General features: G+C 43.2%; 1 protein-coding gene across 2 annotated transcripts in view; it reads left to right on the top strand.

The window, feature by feature from the left end:
• The first annotated feature begins 449 nt into the window (after positions 1 to 449).
• CASQ2 (calsequestrin 2) overlaps positions 450 to 24400 on the top strand; it is a 70203-nt gene continuing 46252 nt past the window's right edge. For both annotated transcript variants that reach the window (XM_025389477.1, XM_025389476.1), the window contains exon 1: positions 450 to 963. In XM_025389477.1, the coding sequence (XP_025245262.1) occupies positions 730 to 963 (234 nt within the window). In that variant the 5' untranslated portion in view covers positions 450 to 729. The remainder of the gene's footprint in view (positions 964 to 24400) is intronic.

The following is a 24400-nucleotide window of genomic DNA, read 5'->3' as shown; positions in this document are numbered from 1 at the left end:
AGTAGAACATGAGGAAGTCTACCTTGGGGCTCCGTTTTGTTTCATGTTGCAGTGAGGAACAGAGGGTGAGCAACCACAGGCTGAGTTACCTCCCTGGAGTGATTGAACAATTCAGTAATGCATGAGTGTCATTCTGTATGTTTGAACTCCCCATTTGCTTATTGGCACCATAGTCCCTTATCTCTCTCCCTCTCGAGTTGCTTTCTCTTCTTTGACCTTTCTAGCCTCCTTATTTCATGCGTGCACATTCTTGTCTTTTTCCTCCTGCTTCTTCCCTCTTCGCCATTCGGACAGACTGTATCAGCGAATCCCTCTACAGTGTCGTATCTAACTTTTTTATTCATTGCATGATTTATTTTTAGCCTGAAACAAGTGCATCCTAAAAATGGAGTTCCTAATGAGACAGAGGCTGAGCAGAGCTATGTAAGGTATCTGGGGCTTGGCCTCCCAGCCTCCCTAGCTTGGCTGTTTTTCTACTGCGTGCGTGCGTGCGTGTGTGTGTGTGTGTGTGTGTGCGCGCGCGCCTCTGCTCTTTGTCCTGAGCCCACGATTCCAGAGCTGGCTGGACCCAAGGAGGTGAAGAGTCACTTTTCCGCCCCAGGAAGGGCAAAGAAGAGAGACAAAATCAGCTTGTCTGCTCCCTGCTTGGCTCAACAAGGCCTCTAATAGTCTTCTGTCCTTTCTTCTGCACACGGCATATTTGGGAACAAGAAACAAAAATTTTTCCAAATGAAGAGAACTCACTTGTTTATTGTGGGGGTTTATTTTCTGTCCTCTTGCAGGGCAGAAGAGGGGCTTAATTTCCCCACATATGATGGGAAGGACAGAGTGGTAAGTCTTTCCGAGAAGAACTTCAAGCAGGTTTTAAAGAAATATGACTTGCTCTGCCTCTACTACCACGAGCCGGTGTCTTCAGATAAGGTCGCGCAAAAACAGTTCCAACTGAAAGAAATCGTGCTTGAGGTAAGTAATCAAAGGGCGTGCTGTCCGCGCTGCCTCAGTGAGGTGCTGAGGGAATGCCTTTGGCCAGGGGTTGGGATATGGGAACGAGGATGCAGAGAATATATACTGAGGTCTGCTTTATTTTGGCCTCACGTGAATCAGATGCCCTTGTTGCACAGCTGGGGTGTGTGAACAATGAGGGGTGGGTCCTAACTCTTCAAATGAAGAGGACCAAACGTGCTACACTATGATGGGTCTGATGTAAAGTCTCTATGGCCCCCTTGACTTTTCAAGGGCCCTTGTCCCAGTCACTGTTTCCCAGATAGAATGCAGAAACTGTTGTTAAAACGGTTGGCTGAAATGAAATCCAGGGACTACTTGTGGATTTCACTCAGTGTGCCCACTCTGCTCCCTCAAATCTCCCTGTGATCCTGGAGAGACCAGAGTTACTTGACCTTGCCTCTCTCTGGGGGTCAGATGGAGAATATCACTAAATGACTTTCCTCTCTCGTGATTTGCTGTCAGTCAGCATTACAGAATGTAGTTGTGTGCAGATTTTCTGAGCGGCATATTCATTTATGTGATTTTTTTTTTTCCTCAGAAAGTTGTTGGTGTGACTTTAGGGCAGAGCTGAAGTCAGTTCTTATTTTATCCGCATTACATGGCCTGCCTGTTTGTAACCTGGCACTGGGGCCCATTTTCTAATCCTTTGCGAGTGCCCCAGAAACTATTCCTGCAGCTCCTCCTGGACAGCTTAAGATGGCTTATACTTTAAGAGTGCCTGAGGGTGCCAAGAATGCTAGTGGGCACCAAGATGCCTCATCAGTCCCCATGCCTAGCCCAGGCGCAAACCTGTGAAAAGGATATTTGAGAATTACAATTTATTAACCAGTGCAATCAGAGAACTCAGGTTGATGAAACAGTTTGATTAACAGAATTATCGTATAAAACCCATGTGGATTTGAATTTTTTCCAATTGAAACATTGACTGTCATAAAATCCAGCAAAACTATCCCAAATACATCAAAAATATATTTCCAACCTTGAGTGCTGAATGTGGAAGTTCAGTTCGCTCTGTGGGTTGCAAGAAAAGAGAAAGCAGGGATAGTTATTGAGACTTTATTCTATAGAAATGAGCAAATCACAGGCTGGAAAAGAACAGGACATAGAACTTAGCTGCTGCTTAGCCCATGAAACCAACACTTACATTGTATCTCCATTTCAAACTGCCATACTCAGTTATCAAGAGACATTGTTATGAAAACTTAATAGAAGGCATAAGAATTCTCCCCTATGTGCTCATTGCTGTCCAGCTAGCTTAGAACTCCAAAAGATTGCCTTTGGTTGGCCTGTACAGTCAAGGACATTCATTTCTGATTCTAATTTTTTTAAAAGAAATCTCTTTCTATCATCTATCTATCTATCTATCTATCTATCTATCTATCTATTATCTATCTATCTATCTATCTATCTATCTATCTATCTATCTATCTATCTATCTATCTATCTATCTATCTATCTATTTATCTCTAGCTCCCCCAAGTATATATGTCCCCAAAGACTATGCAAAATCATGAACAGGAACTTCCCCTGGGCTTACCATCCCTCCAGACACCTTTGATCCAAGAGTGCCCTTTCCACAGTTGGGTGCCAGCCCAGCAGAGACCGATAAGGAAAAGTTCACGACAGGAGTTAATTTGATGCCCCTAGGCTGCTAAAGCTGGAGTGAGGCATCATTAGGAGAAAAAGAACACAGAACTTGAAGTCAGGATATCCGGATTTAAGTTCTGGCTTTGTCTCTACTAGGCATAGGACGCAGGGCAAATTACGTGATTTCTCAGAGCCTCACTTTCTTATCTATAAATACAGAAAAATAATAACTATCATGCAGGCTTAAGAAATGATTAAATAATAATAATGTTTATTAAATGCTTACTAAGTACAGGGACTGTCCTAAGCACTTGGTATGTGTTAGCTTGCTTAATCCTTATTCTATTAAGTAGGTACAGTTACCAATTCCATTTTATAGATGGGGAAACTGAAGCAGAGAGGCTAAGTTGTCCAAGGTCACACAGCTACTGCAGATGAAGGCAGTACGTGATACTTATACTGCGCCTCTCCTGAAATCAGTGCGAAAATGCCCAAGGGGCTTCTGGGTAGACTGTTTAAGACGGTTTCAAGAGTCTTCCTTAAACAGAGTTGCTCAGCCTCTGGGCCCGGGTCTGATGATGCCAGCTGTACCACCAGCATGGCCGAGAAGTACATGGCCTGGAGGCACTGCTTTTGCAAAAGTCCAAACCGAGGCGGAGGCCTGGGCTCCATTAGTGAAGGTGAGGAAGGGGCAGGCCTTTGTTGAGATACTTGTCAGGTGCAGCATCAAGGGAAAAAATGGCTCCAAGAAGTCCATGAGTGGAAAGAGTGAACATGTCTTTAAACTTTTGTCATGGTCAAAATAACTATTTTGTCCTCTTAATCCTCTAGACCCCACACTTGCTCTAAGAAAAATAGTCTGCCAGCTTCCAGGGCTGTGGCTGTTAGGGGGTAGGGGGAAAAGAGGAGGTAGTTCCCAGTGTCCATCCATCAGGCAGTGTGGTGTCAGCCATGGGCAAATAGCTGGAGGGGAGGCGGCTTTCTGACGCTTTTTATCATAACCGACTATGACCCAGTACACACACACACACACACATACACACACACACACACACCCCCCAGAAACAAAAATTTCATGAAACTATACTTATTATTATTACCTGGGGAATTAAAAAAATTTTTTTCTATTTTTATCCCGTTCTCTTCTATTTCACTTTAAAAATCGATCTCAACCTATTAAGTGGATTTCACTCTCCAGTGAGGAGTTGCCATCCCTAGGCTGAAACAGCTGGGAATTTCTAGGAATTAGAAGCTCATAGCTCCTCACACTAGGGCCACCCCATTGTAAGAAACTCCAAGGGCGCTATGGCCAGTCACGTATATTTTGTCTGCATCTCTAAGGGATGTCAATGAAAAGAGCCAGAAACAGCTTCATCCACAGAGCCAGGAGGTCACTGCCTGATGAGGGGCACTTGAAATGCCATTCAATTAGTCATGCATGTGCCACCTACTTTATGTTGGGGTGCTGGGATAGATGCTGTGGATACAGGGAACATGAGACCCTCAAGTGGCTCACAGCTGAACATGGAAGAAAACACGCGAACTAAGAGCTACGGTGCAGGGAGGTTGCTGTAACAATAGAGCAACTTGTAAGTTTCTCGGGGAGAGTAGAGGAAAGAGGAAGAGCCAGAACTGGTTTGTGAAATGAGTAGGAATTACTGGTAAAACAGCACATATTCTGATGGCTCTCAAGTATTTTTCCACCTGCTAGCTTTTTCCTAAAATTTGGCCAAGAGGGCCTCATTTCTTTAGGGTAAGATTTTTGTCCTGACTTAGTCAAGGTCCTCTGGGAGAGGTAGACCTTTGAGATGTTGCCAATCACTTACATCCCCTGAGTCTGAATTTGTCGTGAGAACAGGACTTGACAAGGGGAAGAGGAGAAGGGGGAGAAGATAAGGTCTATACAACTTAGCAAGAAATAGGCAAGTTATATGACACCAGGAGGCAGAAAACTCAAACTTTGCTTTCCAGTCTGGCCAGAGTCCAGTTCTGGAGGGCCCAAGGGTCAATGTATGATCCATAGTTCCATGCAGATGTTCTACACATGCTTGTTGAATGAGTGAATGAATGTTAGAGCTCAAAAGAACTGTGGAAGTCATCTAGGTTGCTCTGAACCCCTCATTTCATAGCTGTAACCCTGACTTAAACAGCTGGTAGTTCTGATTCCTGCTTGGCTTTCTTCATCAACAAAGTAGCATATACTCCTTTAGATTTCAGAGTATGTGAAAAAGAACTAAAAGGCAATAAAAGTAATCACACCAAAGTAAACATGGATAATGTTTTGGTAGATTTCTTTCCAGTTTTTTTTTCTGTACATAAGTACACATTTTTCAATTCGGTATTCTACCATTTATACAGTTTTGTTTCCAGCTTTTCTTCACATCCATATATTGTATTTCTATATTATTAAACAGTAATGTTAATACCAGCATAGTATTCCACTGTATCATCATACATATTTTAAAAATAATTACCATATATTTGGATCCTGACATAATTTTTAGAGTTTTAAAAATCTTTATTTTTTCATTATTGGTTTAATGAACACTTCTTTTTGATTTCTGGCTAAAGTTTTCCATAAAATTGTTTTGCCATTTATATATTTTTTTCTTCCATAAATTATTTTTCTATGCCTTTTCTCATTTTTCTACTGGGATGTCAACACAAATTATAAAAGGAGTTGCAATTTTGCATGCTGTCTCTTGCAGCTTCCGCCAAGATAGTTAATTTAGTCACACCACAGTGGCCAACTTCCACTAGCATTACAGGACTCAGAGACAGAGGAGATGGTCAGGGAATTCAGTTTCTCCTTGTGGCTTTGTTTCCTGCTTCCTCTTTTTTCTTGAAACTGCTGTGCAAGCCGCTGCTCCTATCGTGTCCTATAAATATTGCCAGAGAAAAGTCCTTCAGCATCACCATTTCCCTGAGGTTGAAGTGCTTGAGAGATGGCATGCTCTAACATGGGCTTCCAGATCAGATAGACCTGGCTTCCTTATTTGCAAGGTGGAGATGACAGTGCTGTTGTGAGGATTGAATGACGCTGCCCAGCAAGAGCATAGCTCTGGCACACAGAAGATACTTAACAAATGCTGGCTTCTTTCAGCCCACACTCACTATTTTGTCAGGATTCTAAACACAGTACAACCAACCCCATCAGTTTACAAACTGAGGAAACCAGGCCTTGGGAGCTGGGGACTGGAAATGCATTGCCATCTTGCTTATTCCCAGCCAGTTTGATTCACTCCTCCTCTTACTGCTCATTCACTCCTCCTCTCTGGGGCTGGAGAGGAGGAGTGACTTGCCGGTGGTCACAGGCCGCTCTCAATGTACCCCTGTTTGGCATTCCCTCTGCTCTCAAGGCTTTGCTGAGCCTGTGTCGGCTATGTTCAACCACCTCATCAATATCATTTATTAAATTAGGCTTTGCCCCATTTTCAGACATGGTTCAGTCTCACCTACTTCGAGAGGTGCTTCCAGTTTCCTTCTAATCCTTTCTACCTTACCCTTTCCCCCCATGGAGACATGGGTTGGATTTTTCCCTCTAGATTAGAAGCCTCATGAGAACAACCTGAATGAAAATCAAACTTGGTAATAGGGGAAGCAAAAAGCAAAGCAAAGCAAAGCAAAGCAAACTGAGCCAAGTTCACATTGGGCAAGGATCAAGAAACTGCTTGTAACTCAAAAACACAACTAAATGAATGCACTGGTCACATGACAACATGACAGGTGGAGCCCCAGCTGGCCAGGCATGAGCAACATGGCCTCCACATTGTGAATTCCTGAGCCCTCCACACGTGGCATTTCCGTTCTGCACAGCACCCAGCCTGGGATGAGGAATCGATTCCTTCTTCTTCCCCTTCTGCCTTAACACAGATCTTATCCCTAACTCCAAGACCTTTATCTTTTCCTCTACACCACTTCACTGCTAGGTGTCTGGCATTCCAACCTGAAAAAGAAGACAAGAAAAGAACGAAAGCTTTTTCCTGGTGAGCTTCACACTTACGTAGAAACAATTTTATGGCCACTTAAATCGTCTACAGAAGGAAAGGAGGAAAGAGACATGCAAAGACCTCAGAGCTCAGTTCTAGGACTTCTGGGCACTTTTCATTTTGTATTCACATGTTTCATAGTTAAAATTGATGCTGTTAGTCATGTATCTGTGTTTTGGGTGGCAGGGTGGAGAGGGGGGAATAGCAACTAAGTAGACTAACCTGTAGCCAATATGCATTTACTGGATTAAGGAAAGCTATGGGGGAATTTTTTCAGGCAGCTAGAGACTGTTTCAGAACATGAAAACAAGCATTGTAAATCCCTGAATAGAAATATTCATTCATTTATCAAATTTTTGTTGCTATTAACAGACACTCAATAATCTTTGCATGAGTAAATGAATGTATCAGTGAATGTATGGATAAAGAACAAGCAACACTTTCCAGATTGTGAACAGTAAAGCTTGGTTCATTCATTTAGGGTGAAATAGGTCCCTTGAGCAGGCAGAAAACCTGGAGTCTTGGCACAAAAATGGCCACGTCTTCTTGGAACTTGAACTAGGTCAACCTGCTGGTCTTGTAGTTTTTCAACAGGCTGCAACTAGAGTTCAAGGTCTAAGGCTGCTCCCCTGTGTACCCTCGGTGGGGTTCTTCTGCTTTTCCTGCTTAAGAAGGTCTCACTTTAGCTCACCAATAGAGTCTGTTGGGATGCTCTGCTGCCATCCACACAGTGCCTGTCCAGGGGATCTCTCCTAAGCTATCTTGGGTATTAAATGGCAGGACCACTACCTAAAAATGCAAACCAATTTCTAGTGCTGAAACGTAGGTTACTTTCCAATAATTTTTAGATGATAACTCACACAAATTATCTATTAGGCCCTGTAGGGGAGAAGGATGCTGGTTTCATTGTCTATGACAGGATCAAGAATCATAATCCTGTGTGATGTAGGCGTCTGAGTTTTGCAGCTGTTTAGCGGATCTCTTGATGCTGCTGCTATCAGTCTGCCAGAGCCCCTACCAGACTGAGCTTCCTTCTTCCTTCAGGCCTCAGTCTCCTAAACTATCTGTATATCAATAAAAAGTAAACTTTAGCTGAGAGTGACTGCAGCCTCTTCAGGCTTTGCAATGTGCCCAGCATCATCATTGACAAGACTCATGTGCACTTTATAAACACCTCCCCTCCTCCTCCTCCTCCTCCTCCTCTTCCTCCTCCTCCTCCCTCTTCTTCTTCTTCTTCTTCTTCTTCTTCTTCTTCTTCTTCTTCTTCTTCTTCTTCTTCTTCTTCTCCTCCTCCTCCTCCTCCTCCTCCTCCTCCTCCTCCTCCTCCCTCTCCCTCTCCCTCTCCCTCTCCCTCTCCCTCTCCCTCTCCCTCTCCCTCTCCCTCTCCCTCTCCCTCTCCCTCTCCTTCTCCTTCTCCTTCTCCTTCTCCTTCTCCTTCTCCTTCTCCTTCTCCTTCTCCTTCTCCTTCTCCTTCTCCTTCTCCTTCTCCTTCTCCTTCTTCTTCTTCTTCTTCTTCTTCTTCTTCTTCTTCTTCTTCTTCTTCTTCCTTCCTCCCCTTCTTCTTCTTCTTCTTCCCCTTCACCCCCCACAGGCTGGAGTGCAGTAGTACGATCTAAGCTTACTGCAACCTCCACCTTCAGGATTCAAGCGATTATTCTGCCTCAGCCTTCTAAGTTGTTGGGATTACAGGTGCCCACGACCACACCCAGCTAATTTTTATATTTTTAGTAGAGACAGGGTTTCACCATGTTGGCCAGGCTGGTATACCACCATTTCTCTATGTCCAATCTCAGATGAAGTATCAATGCTTGGGAAAACTGAAAGCAGAACACCTGAACTTCTCTTCCATTTACTCATTATACTGAGCAAGTCACACAGATTCACTTCATTACACTGATCTGTGAAATCTATATGTAAAATCATCTATAAAATCAACCATTAGTTCCTACCTCCATGAATTAGGAGAATTAAATGGAAACAGGTGAATAAGAATTTCTTATAAAATTATAAGAAGCTGCGGGCCGGGTGTGGTGGCTCAAGCCTGTAATCCCAACACTTTGGGAGGCCGAGACGGGCGGATCACGAAGTCAGGAGATCGAGACCATCCTGGCTAACATGGTGAAACCCCATCTCTACTAAAAAAAATACAAAAAACTAGCCGGGCGTGGTGGCTGGCACCTGTAGTCCCAGCTACTAGGGAGGCTGAGGCAGGAGAATGGCATAAACCCGGGAGGCGGAGCTTGCAGCGAGCTGAGGTCTGGCCACTGCACTCCAGCCTGGGCGGCAGAGCGAGACTCCATCTCAAAAAAAAAAAAAAAAAGAAGCTGTGAAAGGGTCAGGTATTATTATTTTTGTTATGTCAGTTACTACTGAAGAAATTCATCTATGTATTAATAGAATGACTAATTGAGTGCTTGAAGTATAGCGGGTGCTTATCAATGTGAATTTCCTTCACTAGTCACTTGAACTTTTGTACGTGTTCTTAGTTGATTGTAGTAGTTCTCAACTTTGGCCACACATTAGCACCACATAAGGAGTTTTAAAAAATACTGATTCGTGGGTCTCATCCCCACAGGTGCTGGTTTAATTGGTCATTGGGTAACGGCTGATGTCCAGATGCTGCAATTTTTAAAAGCTCTCTGAGTGCTGTTAAGATGCAGCCAAGTTTGAAGGCCGCTCGAACCTTGATGCTTAAAATGTGAACCCCAAGGTTGAGAGCAGTCCAGCTACTTGGGAGGCTGAAACTAGAGGATTGCTTGAGGCCAGGAGTTTGAGTCTGCAGTGTGTTATGATTGTGCCTGTGAGTAGATACTGCACTCCAGCTTGAGCAACATAGTGAGACCTCATCTGAATAAAAAGGCGGACCCCAGACCAGTAGCAAATGGCATCACTTGGACCATGTTAAAAATGAAGAATCTCAGGCCCCATCCCAGAATCAAACTTAACACTTAAATGAGATCCCTGTGTGCTTTGTAGGCACGTTAAAGTTTGCAAAGCACTGCGACAATCTATTGGGTTGGGAAAATTTTCCAGATGACCAGAATCATGTTGTTACCTGTTTGACCTTTGGACTATTCACTCTTCAGAATGGTGCTGGAACTGTCAGTATAGCTCTGATTTGGAGAGCCACTGGGATGTTAAGTTGGTTCTAGGGGTGCAGGGATTCATATCTGCTTTGGGACTCAGCCAGGCCTCCCAGGGTTCTCCCACTGACCCATCACTCACACAGTCAGTGACTAATCCTTTGGACCTCCTTAAAAGGAAATGATCTGGGACTTGAGGAGTCGTACCCTATTTGAGATCTTTCTAGTTGAATTGCCTGGCTTTTTAACACCAACTCAGAAGTTGGCCTTCTAACTATCCTTAGGTCAGGGTTCAGAGTTGACCTTCAGAAAGAGAAGACATGCATCTATTTAGTTGCTGTGGCACATTAGCCCTTTCCCCAAAAGAAATGGCAAATCTAAGAACCCTGAAGGTAGATGAAAGTGGGATATTAAGATGTTATGATGTTTTATGGGAAACCATGGGAAAGTTTCTCAGAGAAAACTGGTGAGTATTTTGTAATATGAAACTAAGTCTGGTGAACACCTAAATAGAAATATTCGCTCTTTCATTTATTCATGAAATATTCATCTTACTTACTGTCTAAGTCTGCTTAGTGTTGCTATAACAGAATACCTGAGGCTAGATCATCTATAAAAAGAGGTTTACTTGGCTCATGATTCTAGGGGCTGGAAAGTTCAAGATTGACAGCTGCATCTGGTGAAAGCCTTATGCTGCTTCAACTTATGGCAGAAAGCAGAAAGCAATAGATGTTATGAGAAAGGAATCATGTTATGAGAGAGAAAGGATGGCAGAGAAACCAAGGAAGCCAGACCCTTTTAAACAACCTGTTCCCTCAGAAAGTAATTTGTTCTCATTAAAACTCACTTACCCTTGAATGAGGGTGTTAATCTATTCATGAGGGGCCCACCCACATAACCCAAACACCTCTCACTAGACCCTACCGCTGAACACTACCATATTGGGAATAAAATTTCAACATGAGTTTTGATGGGGACAAACCACATCCAAATCATAGCACTTACAAAGATGCAGATGGAATGGGCACAGTGTCTAGGGAAATGTTCCTCTTTTATTGATGATAAGAACTCACTTCCTTTAGGTCTATGTTTAAATGTCACCTTATCAAAGAAGTTATCTCCCTGACAGCCTATGTAAATCACACTTTCCATGCATTCATTTTACCTCCTCTACCCTCCTCTATGCTTTTTCTACATAGTACTTGGCTGACCTATTGCATATTGTCTGACACCTCTTCTTTTAGTACATTTGTGTTGCTATGAAAGAATACCTGAGGCTAGGTCATTTATAAAGAATAAAAGGTTTATTTGGCTCACAATTCTGATGTCTGAAAATTGAAGATTGGGTGTCTGTATCTGGCTAGGGCCACAGGCTGCTTCTGCTCATGGCAGAAGGTGAAGAGGAGCTGGTATGTGCAGATATCACACAGCACCAGAGCAAGCAAGAGAGACAGAGAGACAGACAGAGAGAGAGAGAGAGAGAGAGAAGATGCAAGGCTGTTTTTAACAACCAGCTCTCAGGGAACTCTAGCAGGAACTAATAGAGTGAGAACTCACTCAGTCACTGCCCCATCCATGGAGGACATTAATCTATTCATAAGGCGTTCACCTCCATGACCCCAAGACCTCCCATTACGCCTCAACTCCAACATTGAGGACCAAACTTTAGCATGAGATTTGGAGGGAAAAACATCCAAACTACAGCACCCACTATAGAATGTGACATTCACAAAGGCAAGGACTTTGTTCTACTGATTGCTATACTCCAACACCTAAATCAGTGCCTGACTCAGTAGGTATTCAACAGTGTTTGTCGAATGAATGTTGAATGAAGAGAAGGGGAGGAAGGAGAAGGGAAAAGTACATATTATGAACTTACCATAAACCATGCCAATACGGGGCTTTACATATGTAATTTCATGTAATTCTTACAACATATTCTTACATTACAGGCAGAGAAATGAGCCAGAGAGCTAAGTAAAAATTGCCTAAAGTCACAAAGCTATAAAACATTAGATCATGAAGCAGGGTTTGAACCCAAACCTATTTGGTTTCAAATGACATGCTCCTTTCAGTATGCCAAGGAGCAGCTGAAAGGGATTGCTTCATGTTTGTAAGCTGTGCCAACTTACGAAGCCACAGATGTCTTTAGTTTGTACTCTGGATTTTCACTTACACTTGAGCTGCATTAAATTGTACAGCTAGACTATGTGTTCAACCTAAATGACTAGTGTGAGCCAATGGGCTGTTGCTTGGCACTTGGAATTTAATAAATGTTAGCTGGATGGATGGCTGGAGAGGGGAAGAAGGAAAATGTCAAGAATTAGAAATAAATTGCTTATACTGGAAATGTACTTCTCCTTGATCTCTTTTTTAAATGAAGTTAAATTTTTTAAAGTATTGAGTAGAATTCTAAAGAGGTTGAATTTGCCAGATTCAGGAACCTGTTTGTTACCCTTGCTTAATCCCACCAAAATATGGGTAAAATTGATTTTTTTTTTAAACCATGGGACTCTCAGCCCAAAATATATATACACATGGGCAGAAACCTCCAAGCTTTATAAGGCTGACCCTTGTTCTAAACCTATTTAGCGCAGGCAAATATCCCAGTGGTTGCATTTCCAAACCCCAAGAGGGGAAGGCAAAATGAAGTTGCTGGAGTTGAGTGAATCTGCAGATGGAGCCACGTGGAAACACTGGGCAGCGAATAGCAACACACACAGGATTCAGGTATTTTTTTCCAACTGTTCACTGCCCGATAATGGCAATCTCCAAATTCACACCTGCTCCACTCTGAAAAATTAGATGAGGTCAGGCTTATTTTGGTTTGGCTTGGAGAACGAAGCCTCCCATAGAGCCCATACTCTCTCAGGAGGTGCTCACTTTTAAGTTGCAGTTCTCTGTGAAGCCCGAGTTCTGCTGAATTCTGTGTGGAGGGTTGCTGGGCACATATCGGTAATACAGGGGATCCTTGGAGTGAGATGGTAAAAGCACAGAGATGCTAGTTGTAAAAGCATGGATTGAGTTGATTACAGTTAAATATTTCCTTCCACCCATGGAATTATAAGGAAATAGAGGTTTCATGAACTGGAAAATATACTGTTGATTCAGAAGTTTTTAGACCATTGGAACCTTCTCTCATTACTCCTATCTCCAAAGCCCCCGGTATTGCACAAGCCCAAACAGGACACCTATTCATCACATTCCTGAGGTAGACCTCCTCCCAAAGGTATACGTTTTTATTTTTTATTATGTATTTATTTATTTTGAGATGGAGTCTCGCTCTGTCACCCAGGCTCCCAGGCTGGAGTGCAGTGGCACGATCTTGGCTCACTGCAACCTCTGCGTCCCGGAGTCAAGCGATTCTTCTGCCTCAGCCTCACGAGTAGCTGAGACTACAGGCATGTGCCACCATGTCCAGCTAATTTTTGTATTTTAGTAGATATGGGGTTTCGTCATGTTGGCTGTGCTGGTCTCAAACTCCTGACCTCAGGTGATCTGCCTGCCTCAGCCTCCCAAAGTGCTGGAATTACAGGCACGTGCCACCATGCCCGGCCCCCAAAGTTATACATTTTAAAATGGAGACATGAGATACCATGAAAGTCACTACTGCAGTTATATTATAAGGGCTATTATGATATAAGGCAGTAAAATTAAAAGTAAGAAAATCTGATTCCAAATCACAAGATTTTTCTTTACTCAGTAGGCCTACTCTGTGGTAGTTTGAGCTTTACAGGTTGGTGCAGAATGTTTTTGCATAATTGTCAGCTTAGCTTTAATGCGCATTCAAAATGACTTGTTCCATTTTGAATGCGCATTCAAAATGGCTTCAGGAAGCCAGCCCTCTGAAGAACTGAGCCTGTTCAAGGAAGCCTCTAAGGCTTCCCTTTTTACAAACTGGATGTGGTAGGCCAGAATTATCCAGCTAAGCTGTTTCTGTTTGGACAGCCATGAAGGAAAGGGGCCAGTGCAGCATCTTGCAATATGATGGGCTGGGCAGGCCAGAGCCGCTTCTGTGTGCCCGGGGTGCCAGTGCCAGGAGCTCCCACCTGCTGTCCAGGTGCCCCAAGCCAGACAGGCCTCTCCTCACCATCTGCCGTGAGCTGGGTGGCCAGGAGACCTAACAGGTACTCCCTCACATGATCACCTGCTTCTACCTACACAGCACACACAATTACTCTGGCCCTGGATATCTAACTGTTAGCCAGACCACACACCTCTGATTTATGAAGGGAGTGAAGCCTCCTCCAGACACAGAAGAAGTGAATGCAACACATAAATGACTACTGGCAGTAGTACCTAGCAGTGTGAGATGCACAGGCTTTGGAGTCAGAGCCAGCTGGGATTGAGTCCTTGCACTAGCTGTGTGACTGTAGGCGGGTCACTTAGCTCCACAAGGCTGAGTGCTTCCTTTATAAAATCTAAGCCAGAGGCCAGGCAGGGTGGCTCACGCCTGTAATCACAGCACTTTGGGAGGCTGAGGCGGGCGGATCAAGAAGTCAGGAGATTGAGGTCATCCTGGCTAATGCAGTGAAACCCCGTCTCCACTAAAAATACAAAAAAATTAGCCAGGCGTGGTGGCGGACACCTGTAGTCCCAGCTACTTGGGAGGCTGAGGCAGGAGAATGGCGTGAACCCGGGAGGCGGAGCTTGCAGTGAGCAGAGATCGCGCCACTGCACTCCAGCCTGGGCAACAGAGCGAGACTCCATCTCAAAACAAAAAACAAAACAAGAAAAATCTAAGCCACAGTACCCTCCTCGTAGGGGTTTTAAGAAGACAAAACAGGTAATATGTGTAAAGTGATGGGCACATGCTTGGTGCTTAGTAATGGGCTGTTCCTGAAATCGTTGTGTATGTGAAAGCACATTGAAAACTGCCATTCTTGGGAAAACACAAGTTAGTTTTCCATGGCATTTGCTGTCATTAGCAGATGCTATCAAAATAAACACTAGTCAGACATTTCAGAAAGTTCAGCCAAGCAGGAACAGGTTCCTCTTCTGTTTTTCAATGTGTGCTGTGGAAGCAATAAGTCAAAGATCTCTTCATTCAATCATTAGTTTACATTTATGAGGCCTCTCCATGAGAGGAAGCACCCCATCCGCTTTTTAAAATGAGGTGTATCAACCTTCACTGAAGGATAGTTTAAAAGGGGATGATCTCTCTGGCCCCAGAAAGCACTGAGTATCATGTGGAACTTTTTTCCAAGGAGAGTTGGAGGGAGGGGCTACCAGAGGAGGTCAGGGCCTAGGCTTCCAGACTGCATTTTCACGGGCACTGGGGCACAGAATTCTGTTGAGAAAAATTGGAAAAGGGCATGGCCTTGCCCCACGTCAGACAAATTCACTCTTTAAAAATTCCATTGCAATAATGTTTTTAGATAAAACAAAACAAACCTGGCCTTCAGGGACAGTCTCCCTCAGTCTGTCAGTTTGGACATGGCAAAATGCTCCACAATAAAAGGCTGTGATTTTGTGTTAGAGACTGGTAGGGCCACGGCTCTCAATGTGTGGGCCCGAGACCGGCAGCCTCAGCAGCCCCTGGGACCCGGGCAGAAATGCAAATTCTTGTGTCCCCTCCCAGACCTGCTGAATCAGAAACTCTGGGGTGGGCCCAGCAATCTCTTTTTACTGGCTGCCCCTCCAGGGAATGCTGATGTACACCCAGGTTCTAAAACCACTGACTTAGTGTAGTGGGGTTTGCCCTGTAATTAATTGGTAGGGAACTTTCACTATGTCCTTGTATACATGTTACTCCTGTGAGATTGGATCTCATTTTTTAGATAAGGAAATTGAAGGTCAGTTAAGTTGTGACTTGCCCAGAGTCTCACAGCTGGTAAGTTGCAAAGCCAGGATTTGGGCCCAGGTCCCTTGGAGGCCCAGGTATAGGAACAAAATGTGATTGATGAAAGTTTGGGCTCTGGAGACAGAGTGTCAGGGTTGAAATCCTAGCTGGGTCGCTTAAGCGCTGCGTGTCCCCAGGCAAGTTGGTTAACCACTCTGTGCCTCTGTTTTCTCATCTGCAAGCCTCTACCTCATGAGGGTTTTGTAGAGATTCAATAAGATAATTCTTGTAAGGCAGGTAGAGCAATAGCTGGCATATAGTAAACACCCAGTAAGTGCTATTTTTTTTATGTTGTTGTTATATAGCCTCTCAGAATTGTGGGGTGGAAAAAATACATAGCATCTTCCCTTGGTCTTTTCCTTGGCATTGACCAACGTGATAGTCCAAAATGCCAATAAAAACAATCAATAGCCTCCCTCTCCCCGAAGGCTCTTTCAGAGGCCACCTATCCCAGCCCTAAAGAGGCCCCCGATACTCGCTTGAATCCCACAGAATAGCTGTCCCTTCATTGAGCCAGCCTCCTTCGTGAACACCATCACATGCCAGCTGCCCAGCTATACATAGCTCAGGCCTACTTTGAGGGCGGCAGAAAGTGACAGGAGATTACCGGAGAGAAACGTCAGCTCTCTGGTTTCAGGGGAGGACACACAGTTGTTGAATTGCTTGACATGTTGCCAGATGGCATGAGGGACAGTGGGTACGAACAGCCGTGTGGCTCTTGGCTTACATGAAGAGAGCAGGGTTACAGCCAGGGCGTTTTTAATGACTGGCCTGAGGGACATTCACTTGGAGCAGAGATCTGTGACATTTTCCCCAAGGCTCAACTTCTTTTTCAGATTCTTGGCCCTGCAGAAAGTAATCTCCACCTACCTCCCTTCAACAAGTAACCACCTCCTTTTTCTTTATGACCCGCCACCTCCCCACCCTCCCTCTGACTGTGTAGTAAATTAGTCTTTCTCCTCTACAAAGACAGTTCTTGGGAAATGGTACAAATGTGACTTTCTTCCTGTCTTTCCCTGGATTCGAGCTGGTAAGTCCTATGAAGAGACTGCATTGGGTGGGGTCTTTTTGGAGGTATTGGATGTGCTGCCCTGGGAGCCCCAGGGGCAGTCACGCAGCACAGGGTGTCCCTCTCGCTTCTGTGTGACTCCTTAATTAAGCGAACCACACCTGCTGTAACATGTCCTTGTCACCCACCCCGTGGTTTAACTCCCAGTGCTTTGGCTTCTGTCCCAGCTCTTCTCTAAAAGGTCACCCGTGACTTACCAGTCCTGAGATGAGAGGCCTCATGGGGGTCCTACCCCTCCTTGACTCCCTGCAACATTTGATATGACCACCCGCTCCTTTGTGACTCTGGAGTCATGACACCAGGATCCTTTCTCTCCCCACATTTCTCCCATGGCTCCACTCTGCCTCCAGGGTAGGTGTCTTGCTCTTCCTTCTGAGACAGCCAGCACTTGACCCTGTGGCTTTCTCTCACACTCATCTCCCAAAGATGGCACCTGTCCTCAAGCCTTCATTTCTCATACAGGACCTCTCCCCTGAGCCCTAGATCAGCACCTCCGGGTCTGGGATAGACTGCCGTGACCGTGAACTCTCTGGGTCTGAATCCATGCTGAGAAGCTTCCCCAGTTCTGTCATGCCCTCCTGCCATCACTCTGTGTCCTCCACTTCGTTTCCACATGGGAGACCCTCGAACCATCATGCCTCCTCCCTCTTCTTTGATTTCTCTCCTTTCTCTCTCCAAAGCCAAAGGAAGACTTACCAGGTCTGACTGATTCTCAACTTGTAGCATCACCGGCTCAAGTCACTTTGTTTCCCACTGACACTGTCTTGGTCTGAGATCAGAGACATCTCCCATGCAGACTAGGACATCAGCCTCCCAACTGTGGCCTTTCCTTTCCACTCTCCTTTCTGTCTGCTCTACGCACTCAGATCCACTCTTGCCAAACACAACTTAGTCATATCACTGTCCTACTCAGACAACCCCAAATCAGAGCTTCCAGTCCTAGTAGTTAAATCCTTCACACTTTTTTTTCTAGTGTGATTTTAACACAGCACGTCTTTCATCGCCCCGAATAAGCCCACTGCTCAAGTAGGTCAGCCTGTTCTCCTGCACAATCCTGCATATTCCCACCTGCAAACCTTTGCTTATACCACTTCTTCCTCCTGGGATGCCCTTGCAGCCCCCCTCCGCCTATCCACACACTCCTCCTCCAAGGTCTAGCTGGCATCCCCTTTTCTAAGCAGCCTCCCTCTTCATTCATTCATTTACTGAAGAAACTACTGGTTTTGTTTTTTGGTTTTGAAATCTATTCTGTTCAGGTATTATGCTAGGTGCTAGAGATGGCATGGGAGAAAAACAGACATGGACATAGAGCTTATACGCTACAGCATGGACAATTGCTAGACAAAGAATCATATAAATTAATGTGCACTTGCAACTGCGAAATGGTTGCAAAGGAAAAGCACAGGGTGCTATGATCAAGGGTAAAAAGGGAAAAATTGAGATTGGGAGTCAGGGAATGCCTTTGAGGAACTGACTTTTAAATGTAGACTTCAAGGAAAGTAGAAACCAGCAAACAGACAGGGAAAAGGAATTCTATTTGGAGTGAAGGGTGTGTGTAGAAGCAGAGCACGTGTTGGTGCCTTTGTGTGAATTAGAACAAGGCATCCACATCCCTGCAAGCAGCTGAAGCTTCAACTGGCCTAGGGCTTGAGAGCACAGCTGAAGGAGGTGATCCTGTGCAAAGACCTGAACAAGCTTGATGTTTTGAGGAGCTGAAGACAATTGTATTAAGTAAGAAACAGAGTGACCCCAGATGAGGCTGGAGACAGGTGGGACAAAGAGTGCAGGATATTCTTGGCCATGTTAGGGATTTAGGTTCATCCTGAGTGCATGGAAATTTAATACACAGTATTCATCACAACCCACTAGGCTCTGCAGGATTTGACCTCCCAGCTCGCAAACTCTCTAAATCTCCATAGCTCTTATTTTTTTGTCCTACTCCTGTAGCACCTAGAGCTTTTTTTTTTTTTTTAAGACAGAATCTCGCTCTGTCTCTCAGACTGGAGTGCAGTGGTGTGATCTCGGCTCACTGCAAGCTCCGCCTCCCAGGTTCATGCCATTCTTCTGCCTCAGCCTCCCAAATGGCTGGGACTACAAGCACGGGCCACCACGGCCCGCCATTTTTTTTGTATTTTTCTTAGTAGAGATGGGATTTCACCGTGTTAGCCAGGATGGTCTTGATCTCCTGACCTTGTGATCCGCCCACCTTGGTCTCCCAAAGTGCTGGGATTACAGGCATGAGCCACCGCGCCCAGCCCTAGAGCTATTTTTTTTAATGAATTTCCTCACTCATTAAATCACAAGGTCCTTGGAGCTGACATGTATCTTACTCATTTTTGTTAACACAGTAGGTTCTCAATTAATAATTGTTCTCTTTCCATTGTAATACTTTACACTATGGTATTTCTGAATTGGAACAAGATCCAGAACCCTAGCCAGCTGTCATAATATTAAGAAGAAAATCTAATGTTTACTAAGCACTTACTGCATGCCAAGAACTGTGCCAAGCACTTTACATGCATTATTTCAGTTAAATCATCAAAACAGTCCCATCGAATAGATATTGGTATTGTCCACTTTTTACACTGCAGTCACAGCACAGGCTTGTGGACAAGTCAAAAATCCAGGTCTCTGATTCCAAGCCCTGTGCACTTAACAACTGGGCCATAGTATCCATGAGTCATTTATTCATTCGAAGATGAGATCTACTTGGATCCACCCTGTCATTACAGGGGTAACAGTGGTGCAATAAATACCTACAGGATACAATCTTTTAACAAGAGTAAAGCTATATTATAAATATCCTCTTCTTTCCTATTGAATTATGCATATTATTTACATAGAACTTTTTAGGCTGTGTGCAGTGGCTCATGCCTGTAATCCCAACAATTTGGGAGGCCAAAGTGGGAGGATCACTTGAGCCCAGGAGCTCAAGACTAGCCTGGCAACAAAGCAAGACCTTGTCTTGATAAAACTTAGAAAATTAGCCAAGCGTGGTGGTGCAGGCCTGTATTCCCAGCTACTCAGGGGGCTGAGGTGGGAGGATTGCTTGAACCTGGGAAGTTAAGGCTTCAGTGAGCCATGATTGTGCCATTGCACTGCAGCCTGGGCAAAGGAGTGAGATGAGGTCCCAAAACAAAACAAAACCTTAAGGACCTTAAAAGAACTTTTAAAGAACGTTTTTTGTAATCAAAAGAATCAGCAATGGTTAAAGCAAATCCTAATGTTTCTAGAAAGCATGAGCACTGACCAATGCCCAGAGGCTGAATATAACCAACCGATAAGAGACAACCCCATTCGCTAGGATGGACTATCTGAGAGGTAACTAACCAAACAAACAAAACCAGCAGAGAAACCGTTGTACATCAACAGGAGAAAATTGCAAACCTATCTGAAAAGCGTGTACTAGTTATCTGGGAATTTAGGAGATATATTGACTCTGCTTTTTTTTCCTCATGTATGTAACTCTTTGTCACTGTATTTGATGACAATTGCCTCTAACTCCTTGGCTTACAAGGCCCTTGAACTTGTGAAGTACTTGAACCAATCCACCCATTCATCCACAAGTATGCTGAGTGTGTCCAAGAAACTGCAAGATACAAAAGAAGCACAAAACAGGGTCCTTCTTCTTATGGAGGAAAGAGTCACAATATAGGGACTATACACAACTCTAATGATTACACAATAAGTGCCAGAGTACTATGCCCTTGTGAGGGGCTTTTGGAGTTCCAGAGAGGAGAATGGAGTGAAAGATGAACTGGAGCTGGGCTCTGCAGCAAAGGGTGGCCAGGGCTGGCAGTGACCTGAGAATGCAGAGACTAGGCTGCAGGAGAGAAGGGAACATGTGAGCTGGAGATTTAGGGCCAAAGCAAAGGTAGAGGCAAGGCCAACCCAAATGTGAGAGGTAGACAGACTCCTGCCTGCCCCACTGGCCCAGCAGAGGCTCCTGGCTGCCATGTCAGGAGTCACCTAGAAGGTCCCAGAGTTTTACCTCAGCCATTCTCCCCTTCCCAGTCTCATTGCTCTCTCAAGTGCTGCCAGCCCCGGCACCCTTGGCTCCCATGAAGAAGACTTGCTAGGACTGACAGCAGTGATGACAGAACTCAAGTAGGCAGACTTTGGGTCTTATCAGCATGGGAGGCAAGAGTGATGGGAGTTCTGGAGGGATTTTGACTAAGGGTGCCGAAGAGGAGGTGGGAAAGTCTCAGCTAGGCATGGGATCCTGGCCCATGTGTTGTTGCCTGCTCTGTCTCTCCATCTATAGCACAGGACAGTGATTGGCTGTGTTTAGTTAACCAGGGAATCAGGAAAAAAGATTAGAGTTCATTTGAGATAGCACCTCCCACTCATAAATCTTCAAAAATCACATATAAATATCCATAAGATAACCAGAAGGCCATGCTTTACATGCCTATGAGAGGCACACATTTGGACCTGCCTAAAACCAGATAAAACATGGTAGTGCATACCTAGGAGAGATCAGAGTTAAATTCTCTGTTTAATTCTCAGAGTTAATTTCTTATTTTGTGTCATTGGTTATTCTTACTAATATGAATACTTCTCTCCTATGCCAAAGGTAGAGGGGCTTAAAGAGCCAAGCAGTTAGAAGAGCACTGTGTCATGTCACTTTGGGTGTGCTGACAACCATTTATAGCAGTGTTTTCCAGTGTGTGGTTTGAGATCTGCTGTGTTAGAATAATGGGGTGTGGTAGTGTGGTTTATAAAAATGTGATTCCTGAGCCCCACCCAGGTCTATTTTCTACGCTCTTGTGCTGAGGCCCAGGAAGCCCCACTTTAGTGCCTGAGTGATTCTTATGCACACTGAAGTTTACAAACCACTGTCAGAGGCTCACGTACTAGGAGTAAGAAAACTTACTATACCACAAAGCCATGAGATTCCATCCTTACTGACTCTGAATGATATACAAGGGAACATTTAACTTAAGATTTTGACAGCACTAAATAGAACACAGGGGGCTTATGTTGGAAACCAGAAAAGTCATTTAAAAATGACCTTGTCTAATAGATTAAATGCAATAGAGTGAAGCCAAGTGACTTGCAGAAAGTTTGGTCTGTTTAGGCACTGCAGAAAAATCTCGAGATGAGTCATGCATAAACACTGATGATGCCTTTCATCCTAAGTTTTGCCTAGTTCCAGCCAAAATAAAATAAATAAGAGAAAACTGAATGAGAGGTGGGGGTGGGGGTTGGCTCATTTGCTACCTGCCATTCTACACCCACCTCCCAGGCCCCAACCACCAGAGGTACTCCTCGGAGCTGCTCTTGGTGCTTCTGCTCACAATCCTTGCTCTTCAAGGAATGGAAATGGTTAGAAACCAGAGAGAAAGAAAGAGGCTGGGAACAGGTGAAAAAGTCTGGGAGGGAAGAATGAATATGCAAAGAAAAACCTCAAGATGTTCAGAAGAGGAGCTCTGAAGGAGAAGACACAGATACTGGGAACAATGAAAGGAAGACATAAAAATGAAGATGATACGAAAGAAACAAACATAGAAAAGAAAGTAGAGGGATTCATAGTATGAGTTGTAGAGCCAAACAGACCCAGGGTCAAACCATCAAGAAGACAATAAACCCTAAAGGTTTCTGGACCAAAAAATAGAACTGCAAAATACGCAAAGCAAAAACTGATAGAAGTGAAAGGAAAAATGAACGAAACTCTAAGATTGGGAAACAAACAAAAAATTTAAGAAAACAAGATGTTCTTATCACTCCTATTCAAGATAGTGCTAGAAGTTCTCACCAGTGCAGTAAGGAAACACAAATAAAATGGCATGCAGATTAAAAAGGAAGAAGTTATTTGCAGATGACAAAATTGTCTACCTAGAAAAATCCCAAGGAATCTACAAAACAAAAACCTCTTAGAACTAATAAGTGAGTTTAGCATTAACATCAACAAATTAATTGTATATCTATAAACTAGCAATAAACACATGGACATGAAAATTAAAAATACAATACCATTTACAGTAGCTGAAATAATTTAACTGATTAGATATAAATCTAACAAAACTTGTGCAAGACTTGTAGGCTGAAAACTATGCAATGTTGATGAAAGAAACCAAAGAAGATCAAATAAATGGAGAGACATACCATATTCATGAATTGGAAGACTCAACATAGTAAATATGTCACTCTTCCCAAGTTGATACACAAGTTGATTAAATTGATTTAATGCAATTCCTACCAAAATTCTAGTAAGATTTTTTTGTATGTATAAACAAGATTATTCTGAAGTTTATACAAAAATGCTGAAGGACTAGTATAGTTAAAGCAATTTAGAAAAAAAAAAAGAATAAAGTGAAAAGAGGTAGTCTACCTGCTTTCAGGTATACTTGATTCTAGCTACTGCAATCAAGACTATGTGGTGTTGGCAGAGGAACAGACATATAGAGCAATGGAACAGAATCGAGAAACCACAAATAGACCCACATGAATATGTCAACCGATTTTTGACAAAGGAACAAAAGCAATTGAAGGGATGAAAGACAGCCTTTTCACCAAAAAGTGTCAGAACAGTTGGACATCTATTGGCAAAAAAAGAAAAAGGAACCTCAACCTATTTTAAATTTGACTCAAAGTGAATCATGAACTTAAATGTAAAATGAAGAGCCATAAAACTTTTAGAAAAAAATAGGAGAATTCAGGATCTGAGGCTAGACAAAGAGTTCTTGGACTTAACATCAAAAGCACAATCCTTGAATGAAAAAAGTGATCAACTGGACTTCATCAAAATTGAAAATTTTTGTTCTGTGAAAGATCCTATTAAGGAGATGAAATGATTAGGATATTGAATATTCTCAACACAAGAAAGTGATAAATATTTGAAATGATAGGCATGCTAATTACCCTGCTCACTATACATTATATGAATAAAAAAACATCACTGTGTACACTATGGATATGTACAATTATTATTTGTCAAATAGAAAAAGAAGATGAAATGACACACATACAGAGTAAAAAAAATACTTGTAAACCATATATCTGAAAAAGGACTGATATTAAAAAAACTCTCAAAATTCAACAACCAAAAAGCAATCCAGTTGAAAAATGATCAAAAGATGTGAACAGGCATTTCATAGAAGAGAACATACATACAACAAATAAGCACATTTTAAAATGCTCAACATTATTAGCCATTAGGAAAATACAAATTAAAACCACAATGAGATAGCACTGCATACCTGTCAGAATGACTAAAATGAAAAATGGTTATGCTACCAAGTCCTGACAAAGACGTGGAAAAACTGGATTCTGAAAAATAGTTTGGCAGCTTCATTTAAAAACTAAACATGTAACTACCACACAACCCAGTAATTGTACTATTAGACATTTATCTCAGAGAAATTAAGACTAATATTTAACTCAAAAACCTATACACAAAAGTTTATAGCAGCTCTCTTCATACTAGCCAATAACTGAGAACGACACACATATCCTTTAACGAGTGAACAATTGAACAAACTGTGGTACATTCATACCATACATTGCACTCAGCAATAAAAAAAAAAAACAGCGTATTGATACATGCAACAACCTAGACAAATCTCTACATAATTATGCTGAGTGAAAAAAGTCAGTCTCAAAAGGTTACATACTATATAATTCCATTTACACAACATTCTTGAAATGACAGAATTATAGGAATGGAGAACAAATTAGTGGTTGGGGATGGGAACACGAAGCAGTGGGTGTGACCGTGAAGGGCAACAGAGGGATCCTTGTGGTGATGGAAATGTTCTGTATCTTAACTGTATCAATGTCAGTACCCAATTTGTGACATCGTACCTCCGTTTTGCAAGAGTTA

This window comes from Theropithecus gelada, chromosome 1 (genome assembly GCF_003255815.1).
Source record: "Theropithecus gelada isolate Dixy chromosome 1, Tgel_1.0, whole genome shotgun sequence".
NCBI classification, from domain to species: Eukaryota; Metazoa; Chordata; class Mammalia; order Primates; family Cercopithecidae; genus Theropithecus; species Theropithecus gelada.
The sequence above is the reverse complement of the archived record's forward strand: the minus strand, read 5'-3'. Positions and strand labels throughout refer to the sequence as shown.